The 13,012-nt window shown below is 31.3% G+C and overlaps 1 protein-coding gene across 13 annotated transcripts in view; it reads right to left on the reverse strand.

Annotated features, from left to right (window-relative positions):
• ASCC3 (activating signal cointegrator 1 complex subunit 3) overlaps positions 1-13,012 on the reverse strand; it is a 369,134-nt gene that overhangs the window by 245,089 nt on the left and 111,033 nt on the right. For all 13 annotated transcript variants that reach the window (XR_013534438.1, XR_013534439.1, XR_013534440.1 and 10 more), the window contains 2 exons: positions 9,482-9,646; positions 1,949-2,125 (listed from right to left, as the gene is read on the reverse strand). Coding sequence is in view for 5 of the 13 variants with exons in the window: in XM_002746863.7 (XP_002746909.4) it covers positions 1,949-2,125; positions 9,482-9,646 (342 nt within the window). In the remaining 8 variants the exon portion in view is untranslated. The remainder of the gene's footprint in view (positions 1-1,948; positions 2,126-9,481; positions 9,647-13,012) is intronic.

Below are 13,012 nucleotides of genomic sequence, written 5' to 3' on the forward strand. Positions count from 1 at the left end.
TCATTAAGGTAAACATTTAAAAATACTGGAACTCTTATGACTTATAGTGGCTAAGTATGATGAGATGATCATAGGATAATCTACTTCCCACAAATCATTTAAAACAACCCCCCATTCCCACCAAAGACAAAACTCCCAATAACTTTTTCAGTGTACGTTGGATTCATTTCTGGCCAAAGCCATTATTCCAAATTAAATAACACTCACAAAATTTTCTCATCCTTTTTCGTAAAAAGTGAATCACATCATGAGTTTCTGAATGAAATTCTGAGAAACCCACAAGAATTTCTTTTTATAAAGAATGACCAAATTAACAACTTGATTATAAAACATATTAAACAACACCCCTGGAGAAATGCTTAATGGTTATCAACCATAAATTTCAAATGAGTATAAAGTAATAAATTTTAGTAAGACAAAAGTCTATACTTATAACAATCATATATAACTTATTATTTACACTATGTAAGATATATACAATTTTTGTAAAACAATTGTCAAATTTCTAAACCTTCAAAACAATTAGGACAGTTTATTATCTAACACCATTCCTTTCATGATTATAATGGTAACATACTGTAGTGAAATATACTTTGAATTTGATTAGGGTTAGGTGATTTACCAATTTGTATGATGCAACTGAAAGAAAATAAGGTTTAAGATGGCTGAAAAGCATGTGAAACAATTTTCTTTTCTTTATAGCTCTGTGTGATAACCATCTGCTACCATTTAAATTATAAAGCTGAAAACATTCTAAAGCTATAAAAAAACCAGTTCTACATCTATCCTACTGATACATTAAAAATAACTAAATAATCAAATTATATTGAAACATAAAAAAAAACAAGCAGCAAATATTGCTGAAAAGCAGCAGTTGAAACAATTACGAAGGTTAAAATATGCATATTTGTAACTATTACCATGTCATAAACCATCCCTTTGTGCACAAGTCTGAAATGACTCTCTGGAATTCTAAACATACCTTACATTCATGCAATGCAGTTACAGGATATTAACTGTTGTATTATAGTAACAGTCGCTTTGGATTTTTGGTGAATATTTTACTTATAATAGTATAAGGTAAAAATGGCTCTATTTTACTTAATGAAATTGCTTTTAGACAAGAAATGATTGTAATACATTAAAGACCAGGTTGACATAGTAACATATGATTCTATTTTGTTCTCTTTTAGTAAAGATGTCAAAAGGCCTGTGAATATTTTCCTAAAACTATTTCTTCTACAGAAAAAATAGGTGTTGTTGAACAGAATGATAAATGTTTAAATTTTAAGCAAAGTTTTCATTCATATTATAAAATAAGTCTGTAATAGTTTTCCTTCATATTATAACGTAAGTCTATAACAGTATGAATGGTATATGTTAGTACTAATTTTAAAATTAGATAAACTTTTTAAAGCATAGAATTTTAGAAATGCCATTTATATATATAATAATTAAGGTAATTATAGAACATTATAAGTTAAACAGAACACCTTTCTTAATGGTTGCCACTATGAAATTTTTTTTTAATTGTGTTGAGGTATTATTATTTCTATTAAACAAACATCACAAAATTTATACTACTTGTTTAATTAGAGTTTTTATTATTTTACAATGCCCTTCTATCACTTCATATAGAAATAACTTTTTAAAACTTTTAACAGCTGAAAATACAAAACATACACTGAAAACAGGAATGCAAATTATGGCAAGCTACTTTCTGTAGAAAGACTTACTCTACTACAAATAGTTGAGGAAGTATGCTTGATTTTGTCTAGGATATCACATCTGTAATGTGATTCAGTGGTTTCCAAAAGGCCATTTCGGTGGAGACCATGAAGGACTGAAATGGTCTTTTAGAGTTTCTTATGTCAAATAAGTATTCAATAATAATCCAACAAAAATATTTTTAGATAAGAAAAGTATAATTATTAAAATGGGTATTTACCTTATTTGCACATTTAATCCCCAAAAATGTCTGTCCAAGAGGTACTGGTCGAAAACGGCCATCAAAGAAGAAAAGTCCAATGTATGGATTAACATGTAAAAATGTGGCAACATCAAGGTAGTTAGGTAAAGTTGCAGACAGTCCAAGAATCCTTATCATACTCTGTGTGGATTCAACCTATATAAATTATTTTAATTAAATATGGGTTATTTAAATTTATTTAACCAAAAAAATTATCATTTGTTCTATTAATAGGACTTCTAAAAACTCTAAACAGAGATGAGTGTAGAGGTCAATAGAGGGTCATATCATGTAAGATTTTGTAGCCCATAATTCACAAGCTTGATTTAATAGATACATAACAAAATTCCATACCTGCTATAATAAAAAATATACATAGAGGGTGAGTGTGTTGACTCTTGCCTGTAATCCCAGCACTTTGAAAGGGAAGGTGGGTGGCTTGCTTGAGCCCAGGAGTTTGAGACAAGCCTAGGCAACATGGCCAAACCCCATATCTACCAAAAAAAACCCAAAAATTAACTGGTGTGGTGGCACATATTTGTAGTCTCAGCTACTCAGGAGGCTGATGTGGGAGGATCCCTTCAGCCCATATGATCGTGTCACTGCACTCCAGCATGGGTGACAGAGCAAGACTCTGTTTCAAAAATAAATAAGTGAATAAAAATAAAAATGCAAATGGAAATTTAAAACTTTATGACCGTTAAATGTATTTTTAGGTCACAAAAGAACTCAGTAAACTCTAAAAACTAAAAATCCTATAACCACATTATATGATTATGAGGTAACATACCTAAAAAGATAAAACCAAGGGATGGCCAAAAATTTCCAGTCATTTGATAACTAAAATATATCAGTATGATTTTCTGAGTAAGCTGTTAATAATTTTACTCAGTCTGGGAGACTCAAAGGGTATAAGCAAAGTAGTCCAATGTAAATAATATTAATACTTTCAGAGTCATCACTCCATCAATACTGTGTGAGAACCTAATCTGTAGGCACTAGGAATGCAGTACTGAATAAGGCAAAGATCCACACATGCAGAGACTATTTGCAGAAACGCAGTAAGGGAGGATCAAAAAGGTAGAGATGGGTAAAAATTAAAGCACCAAAACAAATTGAAGGTCTTATTATAAATTTGTTTTCACTGAAGAAATCTTACAGATATCAGCAAAACCCCAAACCAAATCCCATCAAAAGCAAGAAACTCTAAATAAGGGGAAATAATCACCAGACTCATTTTTTAAAAATTCTCTTCCACAACATATAGTAATTAGAATGATTAATGATTCCACAGTCCTATGTGGTACTAGTGGTGATTTGGAAGGAAATGAAAGTGGTATTTGGTTTTAAAATTGTTATTTAAACACAAATCCATTTTAAAACAACCACCTTTTAAAAATCTAAAAGTATAATTATAATATAGCTATTTAATATAGTTAAATCTATATGAGAAATACTTTATTTGAAATAGAAATAATCTGGAATATTATGTCTTAAGCCAAACCTTGAAGTCTGTACACTATACCTATTTACCTTAAAAGTATTAATTATTGACAATTACAAAAAATTAAAAAATTACAGCTTTCTCTCTATCATTAGCCCAAGGATTAGACTGTACATTTCTGTGATGTTTTCCTTCACATAAAATTTAGTTCCAATAGTCTCCCTACTTACTAAAAGTAGTTTAATATAATTAATATTGGTTCATGTTGTTAAATATAATAGATTTGAGATTTCTTATACTTTTTTTCCAAATTTCTCCCAATCATGCCAACTGTGTTATGAATTCAGTCCCTAATATCACCATGCAATTTCTGAACCTGAACAAAATCAACATCGCCTTCTGATGGCGCTTCTACACTAGTTACAAATGTTGAAGTGTGATGTGATGTGCCATCTACTGGGAACATTTGGCAATTACAAGGAACAAATAAAAATAGGAACTTTGTAATAAAAATAGTTATGAGCATTGCACTAGTACTTTTAATGCAAAGGTTCACACAGACACATCTGTCAAGGAATCTGAATTCTTGTGAGGCATTTAGATGAAGACCGAATTAACTACAGTAAGTTGTGAAATTATAAGGAAGACCAGCATAAGTGTGAAAAAAAAAATATATATATATATAAAAGGAGTGAAAAGAAAACATAGAAAAAAGGTGTAATTCATTCTGATTCATGAACTAGGAAACACATCATAGAAGTGGTATTTGACGGGTTCAAAAATTTTCAATAGACAGGAGTAACAAAAAAAGGAAGGTCTTATATAATTTGGCATTTACAAACCTTATCTCACAACCAACAACACTTTCTGACTCAAGTAAGATTAGTGTCATTATTGAAAGCGGGTCAATGGTATTTAAAAGGAAGTAGGGAAAAGATCAAATAGTTTTGTGTGGCTGGAACCTTTCGTAGCTGATGAATATGTAGATGTTAAAATTATACTTTAATATTAATAGTTATTAATGTCCAGCTAAACAATTTGACCATTTTTCTTAAGATAACAGGGAGTTAGCAAAGGTTTATGAGGAAAGTAGTGTAAAACTATATAATTAGAATTTGATTATAATATACAAATGACAATGTGAAGATGAAATTATTACACATCTATATTATATATGATATACATGTATATCATATTGATAGGCTATGTATTTATATAACATATTGCATATAGTACATAATAAACCTATGATATATAGTTTTATATGGTTTATAACATTTATAAATTATATATAGAAATTATACTATTTACTATTCATTTATATTTTAAATAAAAATTATACCTTTACAGTTTACAAAATTATTTGTAAACTTTCTAAGGTTATAATGAATGACTGCTTAAAAATATCATAATGTATAATTAATGTTATATCTATGTGTCTGTGTACATACATACATACAGAAAGGATTAGCAACAAGACTGCAATCTGTTTTCTTTTTCTACTGGGGATGGTCAGGAAAGAAAGATGTACTATGTAATACAGTAAAATCTCTTGTAAACCTATGAATGACAGGCCTCCTGAGAAATATAGTGATATTTACTTGCTCTCTAATGTTCTATAGTTGCAGAAAGTCCTTATCTGAAGAACAGTCTTTGCTGGATGAACGTGGTCTCTGTAGGTGGCTCCTTGAAAAGAAATGTGATATATGGATTGCTATAGTATGGTTCCATGAAAAACATCACTAAGTTAAGTATCAGGGCATAAAATCAAAACATTTCATAATCAAAATAGCTCTCCTTTTTGTATAGAATGCCCTGCATACTTCTCTTATGAGACTTCATGTATAACATGTGCGCCAGAGCACATGCCTTGTAGGAAAAATGGACCTGGAGAACAGAGATGGTAGTTTCAGACTTCACCATACTTCATCTGTGTCTGACAACTACCTGCATTTTTAAAAATGCTCTTAAAGTGAATATTAGCTAAAAGCTGTTTTTTTGTGAAACAGCTTCAAAAATTTCAACCCTTTGTGTTTTCTGTATGTGTGTGTATATATACACGTATTTTTAATTTATGTGGTAAAAAGCGAACAAGCCCCAAATACTTTTATAATTCCATTTCTACTGAAGAGACCACTTTTTAGTTTAATTAGGTCCCACCTGTCAATTTTTGGTTTTGTCACAGTTGCTTCTGGGGACTTACCCAAAAATTCCTTGCCAAGGCCAATGTCAAGAATAGTGTTTCCTAGCTTTTCTTGGAGGATTTTTATAGTTTGAGGTCTTACATTTAAGTCTTTAATTCATCTTGAGTTAATTTTTCTGTATAGTGAAAGGTAAAGGTTCATTTATACTCTTCTGCATATGGCTAAACCAGTTATCTCAGCACTATTTATTGAGTAGGAAGTCCTTTCCCCATTGCTTGTTTTCGTCTGCTTTGTTGAAGATCAGATGGTGGTAGGTATGTGACTTTATTTCTGAGTTTTCCATTCTGTTCCATTGGTCTAGGTATCCATTTTTATACTAGTACCATGCTGTTTTGGTTATTGTACCTTTATAGTATAGTTTGAAGGTGGGTAGTGTGATGTCTCTTGTATTGTTCTTTTTGCTTAAAATTGCTTTGGCTACTTGGGCTCTTTTGAGGTTCCACATTAATTTTAGAATTGTTTTTTCTAATTCTCTGAAGAATGACATCCAAACTTCAGCATCATGCAATATACCCACGTAACAAACTTGCACATGTACCCCTCTATCTAAAATAAAAGTTGAAAGTGAAAAAGAAAGCACTCTTCAGCTTGTTGCATATCTTTTCATGTATATGCACCCAATTCTACACCAGCCTAAGATCTAAGTGTAAGTAAGAACTTCGTTTTGTTCATTACAATGTCCATAGCTCTTAGAACTATGTGTCTGGTACATGTGTAGGTGCTTAATAAATGTTCATTAACTGAATGAATGAATACAAATATAAATATACTGCACGTTTCTTTTACACAAAGGGATTGTGCTACACATACAGGACAGTTTGCTTTTTCAGTGAATAACATAAGGTCTTTTAAGCCCAGTTTACATAAAAAAATGTGGAATGTATGGATTGTTGCAGTATGGCTCCATGAATATATATAAGAGCACATACCTCATTCTCTCTGTTTTTAAAGGCTGCAGAGCAGCATTTCATTGCATAAATATACTATAATTCATTAAACAAGTTCTTCTATTGTTGAATATTCAAGGTATTTCCAAAGACTTTGTTTTTTAAAAAGATCTTCAGTGAATACTGGTATTACTGTATCTTTATAAATTTGTGCTATTATTTCCACAGTTAGATATACAGAAGTGAAAACAAAGGGTTGATTTTGGTAGATGCTTTCAAATTCCATTCCAGTTTTATTTTTGTCAATGTGATAGAAGAGAAATATCTCATACTGATTCAGATTTTTTTAAGCATCTTTTAAATAATTATCAGTAATTTTTTCTACTATAAAATGTTCCTTCCAGTTAAGATTTTTCTTAATTTATAAAAACCTATTAAATATAAATGATATTAAGTTGTTTTATGTGTTGCAAATAATTTGTTATTTGGTCTCACATTTAAAATTTTATGGGCACATCTTACTGATTAGAATTGTAAAGTATTTATGCATCCAAATGTGACACAGGTTTCCTTTATAAGGTTTTGAGCTTTGCATATTGCATAGACCTCCACCCACAAGATTAAAAAAATAATAATAATTCTCCTATGTTTTCTTCATTGAACTGAGAGCTTTGTTTCATACAATTAAATCATTAATCCATCTATAATTTTATGGTGAATTTACAAAATGGAAAACAAACACTTCAGAACTTTTTAAAAATATGTTATATAACTTATTGTATCTATTTCTCTATATTACATTTCCACACTTGAATCTGAATCAGAGGTATTTAGAATAAAATACAAAGAATTGATATCTAATTAGATATTGGGATGGAAGAAAGTATTAAGGAAGAGGGAAAACTTGACTATGACTCCCAGGGTTTTGGCTTTGGAATCAAGTAGATTGTGATGCCATATCTAGGTATACAGGAAAGATGACAGAGTTCTGATATGTTTATGGGCAAAAGATGTCTATGGGATATCAAAGTAGAAATATACAACTGGGTTTGCATATGGCCAGAAGTCAGCGGGGAGATACACACACACACACACACACACACACACACACATCATATACATATTATACATACATGATTTAGGTAAAATGAGGATAGAAGTATATTTCCCCAAAGTAAATATTTAGAATAAAGAAAGAAGATGGAAAGTGACAGAGTCTTAGAGAACATAAACAATAAACATTTCCAAATTGAGCATAAGGGAGAAGCAAAGAAGGCTGAGAAAGAGTAGCTACATAGGTTTAAAAGAAAAGGCAAGTGAAAGTAGGCAGGACAGTGTGGCATCACAGACTCAAAGGGCAGAGTTTCAGGACCGAGAAAACAATAAGTAGTACTAAGCATCAAAAATTATAGAATCAAAAGTTTAAAAAAATAGGTTTCAGAACTATCTTTAGGTAACTGGTGACCTTGGTAAAAACATTTTATTACCTGTGTTTGAGCAATGACCAGACTGCAGTGGTTTAGCCAAAAGGGAAACTGAATCGAGATTAATATTTCCAGACACTAGGTGGTAAAGAAGAGCTTTAGTAAGCAGAAGTTACTGGAGAGGGATAGGTTTAGGGAAATTGTTTGGTAAAGACAGGAGGGACTTTGAATCCTTTTAAGCTGAAGAGACAGTGCCCACTGAGAGGGAACTTAAAGACACACGAGAAAGAAAAGGGGTAACTTACAGAGTGAAAGAAATAGGGTCCAAGGCAAGGAGAGAAAGGATCTCTGAGAAACAAATAAGGGGTAGAATGAAGGGTACATTTTTGGTGTGGGGTACATTTTCCTGGGTAGGGAGTAGAGGCAAAAGGAATGGAAATTAAGGGAGTTTAAGCACAATGGACTCTATTTCCCTTTCGGTACAAAATACTATTGTATAAGAACAACATGACAGGGTGAGGAAGAATGAAAAAGGAAACTGGTGAAGCTTGAAAAGAATCACCTTAGGGACACAGAAGAAAAGCTGCTTAAAAGTTATAAAGTAATCCCAAGGAGCCATGTGAATGTACTCTAGGAATGTCTACTTCATATCACAGTCTAGGAAGGTATATTGATGCTAGTCAGCATCACTAGCAATCTTTCCCACTAGTAATCGACAATCTAGCTGGAGGTACAGACATGACTCAATTGATAACTGTTGTAATTTTGTCAGATGCTTAAGAGATAATTAAGTAAACGTTATTAATAAGAAAGTAATTAGTCATGGAGTCTTAGTTATTTCAGAAGAAAATAACTATGTCAGATGTGGGTGAAGGGGAGGAAGGCAGTAAATCACACTGCCACATGTGTACCTATGCAACTATCTTGCATGTTCTGCACATGTACTCCAAAACCTAAAATGCAATTAAAAAAAAGAACATAAAGGCAAGCAAATATAAATAAAAGACATGTGAGGAGTCAAGAAACTAGAGTTCTTGATTATATCTGAAAATAAGTGTTCATCTGTTTTCTATATATGCACAATCTACCAGAAAACATCAGTTAAAAACTCATGAATATTCTAAAATATCCTGTCTTTTTTATTTAATGAGAAGAATGGTTGACAGAAAATATCTCAAGACTCCTGGCATTAAGAATTTGTTTGGACTACTTATGAATAGCCAATGAGGTCTAAAACTAGAGACAACAAGTACATTCCCCTTTTAAAAATATGAAGATTATGTCAGTATTAGATTTAGCTTTGTAACACAGGTCTACAGTGAAAGTTGTCTTACATTTGTTGTGGTTAATTGAAGAGACAAATAAAATACAATTGGAAGAAAAAAAAATAGGGAACTTTTATTATGAAAATGAAATAGCTAAAGGATTCTCCATACTAGAATTATGTTTATTGTCATGAACAAAGTATATTAATATTTCCTTTGCCTGCAACATTTTAAGTTGAAAACCCTATTTATCCATTCAAAATAAGCTTATAAATAACTTCCTCTTACCTGGCGTAATGTACGGGCAACTATGCTTTCTAATACTGGTCCTCTATCTTCATGCAGCAAATGAACTTCATCAAGAATAAGGAGCTTTACAATCTGGGAAAGAGCTACATCCCCAACACTCTTTCTTGTTACTACATCCCATTTTTCTGGTGTAGTCACAAGCATCTATAAGATAAGACAAAATTTAAAAGGAGAAAAGTTACATACGTTATTTAAAATGGAACTGTGATACTTAGAAAAAGATATTTTGGCCACCTCTATATAAATCAAATGAAAAGTGTTTAGAATAGCCTGGAATGATATCTAATTTACTATAGACGATAGTTATTTTAAGAAGAATTTTGTTTAAGCTGTGACACTAAGCAGTTAAAGGTCACTGAAGAATCTGTCAGTGAATTATAGGACAAACTATACAAATATACAAGTTTTTTTAAAAAGTATCTTACAACATAAAAAAAAGTAAGAACATTATTTCTTAAAATAGCATATACTGATAATATTTTTATTTGAAAAGAAACTAAAAATGATGAAAACATTACAAGGAAATGAAAGAAAAATCAACAATTTACTCTAGTGATAACCTACTTTGAATAATGACAGATTAAAAATAACCTGAGATATAGTATCATAAATATACCCAGAATCACTTACTAATAATGCTTTTCATTGAAAGTCCTTGAAAAACATGACCATATGTTGAAAAACAAAAAGAAACAATAAACTTTAAATTAATAGCACATTAAAATATAAAATACCACTGGCTTGTTATTAGTAAATATTAGGAGAGGTACAAACTAGATCATTAAGTTACAATAATAACTACAAACGTGGCTATCTACCTCACCAACAGCTTAGAATAGTATGTTAGCCCTTTCTTATTAATTTTTAGAGAAAGAATGCAATAACAATTAAATTATAAAATCAATATTTTCAGATATCAGAAAGCATCCCTAATTTGAAAATCCAAAATCCAAATGATAAAAGAAGTATTTTCTTTTTTTTTTTTTTTTTTTTTTTTAATTTTTTATTGGATTATAGGTTTTGGGGTACATGAGCAGAGCATGCAAGACAGTATTTTCTTGAAGCATTATGTTAGCACTCAGAAAGTTCTCGATTTTGGAGCATTTTGAATTTTAGCTTTTCAAATTAGAGATGCCCAACCTGTACCACCAAATCTTAAAAATCCTTTCTAGTATTTTGTTTTCTATACTTTAATTTCAGCACAGTAAGAAGTGGCTTCATTTATATTACTATTTTACCACTTCAGTTCCTTGAACTAAAATGGCTAGAAAATAAAGTGTCATATTTGCTTAATGAATTGGAACTCAAGCAAGACATTTCCATCTGCTCTTGCATTAGGGCCTGGGTTAACTGTCAATATTTTTACTGTCAACTTAAATTTCTCTCAGTACATGTATTTAATCCCTCAGCAGAATAAAAATCAGTATTTGAAACTGTTCCAATTTTAGCCTGTCCACTGGGAAAATGGCAGAGTTAAGATGCTTATAAAACCACCATTATGACAAACATTTGGTGTATTTAATTTTTAAATGCTCATTAATTTGACAGGAAAATCAAAGGACCCAAGACTGCCAAAACCAATTCATCTTAAACATTATTACTAAAAACTTTCCTTATAGCTGTATATAATAAAATTACACTACTTAGTTTTCCACAATTGTTTAATGACTACTCTATTATTCTTTAGCCTAGGTAAAGTATATTCCTCCTCGAGAAGGAGAAGAAAAAAACACAGTAAAAATTTTAATCTGAACTTTTAATGATTATTTGCATAATCTACTAATTGAATACTACAGCAACCCCTATATCAAACACACCAGAGGTAGTGCTTCACTGAATGGAGAATGGCACGCCTAAATCCACGTATTCATAGACTTGTCCCAAATGGAATGTTGTGAATTTTGAACTAAAGAACTATGAGAAAGATCGTATTTTATTGATATTTTTACTCTATAAATAGTTATTAGAGAGACAAAGATTAAAAATGATTCATATTATTAACATGGCTTCACAAAGAATTGAGCCAGAATGAAGAGAAAGAAATCAAAACAGTAATGTGGAGGGAGGAGGACAGACAGAAAAGTGGCAGTAGGGATCATTCTGGGGAGAAAAAAATTTTTCTATAACTTCTTAAGAGTGTGGCTTACACATTTGCCAAAACAAACTGTATCACTTCTATTTGACTATAAGTCAAAAAAAAGTCTAAAAATAAATTTTTCTTCCCTAAAGATAAACATCTGCAAACATAACACTATTCCCTATGTATCACATGTAACAATCAAATTGTCTAAGTAGACATAACACATGCAATATGTGAGTTTAGGAACAAACATTAAGCTGCACACATAAATGCTGCTATAGTATATAACTATGACATAGTACTTAATGTTCAGCAAACACATGAGCCAAAAAAATTAACTGAAAACAATGGATTTTTTTTTGTATTTCATTAAAAACATACACACAAAAGAAGGGGGGAAGACAGAGAGAGAGAAAGAGAGAGAGAGACAGACAGAGAGAAGGGACACCACTATATAACTACCAGAAAAGTTAGAATGAATGATAGAAAATACCAGAGGATATGATACAGAGCATGTGGTGCAACTAGAACTCTCCTAAAGTAACGGTGGGAATATAAACTTACACGACCACTTTGAAAAACTGCTTGGTAACATCTAGTAAAGCTGAAATATGCATGCTTTGCAACCCAGCAATTCCATTTCCTAGTATACTATATACCCAACAAAAAAACACATATATGTGCACCCAAAGACATGCATAAGAACTTTTATTGCTGTATAATTTATAATACTCTAAAATCAAAAACAAACCAAATGTCCATCAACAGTAACATGAATAAATAATAAGTAATAGATTTATACAATGGAATAAAATACAAACTATACAAAAAAATGAGGAAACTACTAAACCATATGCAACAATACGGAAAAAAATTTCATCATGTTTAAGTATAATCTTTTTATCCTCTCTTTTCCCACTGTTTCCTTTACCAAGAAGCCTCTTGCCCAAAAGGAAAGCATCCATGGCAGGGGATGGCTTATGATTAATCTCATATTCCATGTTTATGGGGGCATATGTTAGCATTTAGGGAAGAAAGCCCACTTGGTGATAGCATGAATACATGAGAAAAAGTCATGCCAATTCAACCTCATGTCCACTTCAGATAGAAGGTAGTGAAGAGAAAGTACTAGATACAGTATACACATAGTTTTCAGTATATACTGAAACTTTTGACAGTTTGCCTGTGATATTTTTAACTAAGACAAATCAGGGAAGGCTGGTAATACAATATGGCTTTCTGAACAATCTCACTCAAGCACTGGTTCTTTAAGAACAAGAGCAAAACATAAATCAAAATAGCCATTATTTTAGAATGAAGGAGCTAATGTGAGGGGAAAGTAAGAGAGAGAGGGGATAAGAGGAAGAGAAAGAGATAAGGAGGCAGAGAGAATGTATGTGTGAACAGAGAAAGAAGGCATTTTATGGAAA

Source organism: Callithrix jacchus, chromosome 4, assembly GCF_049354715.1.
Source record: "Callithrix jacchus isolate 240 chromosome 4, calJac240_pri, whole genome shotgun sequence".
In the NCBI taxonomy this organism is placed as follows: Eukaryota; Metazoa; Chordata; class Mammalia; order Primates; family Cebidae; genus Callithrix; species Callithrix jacchus.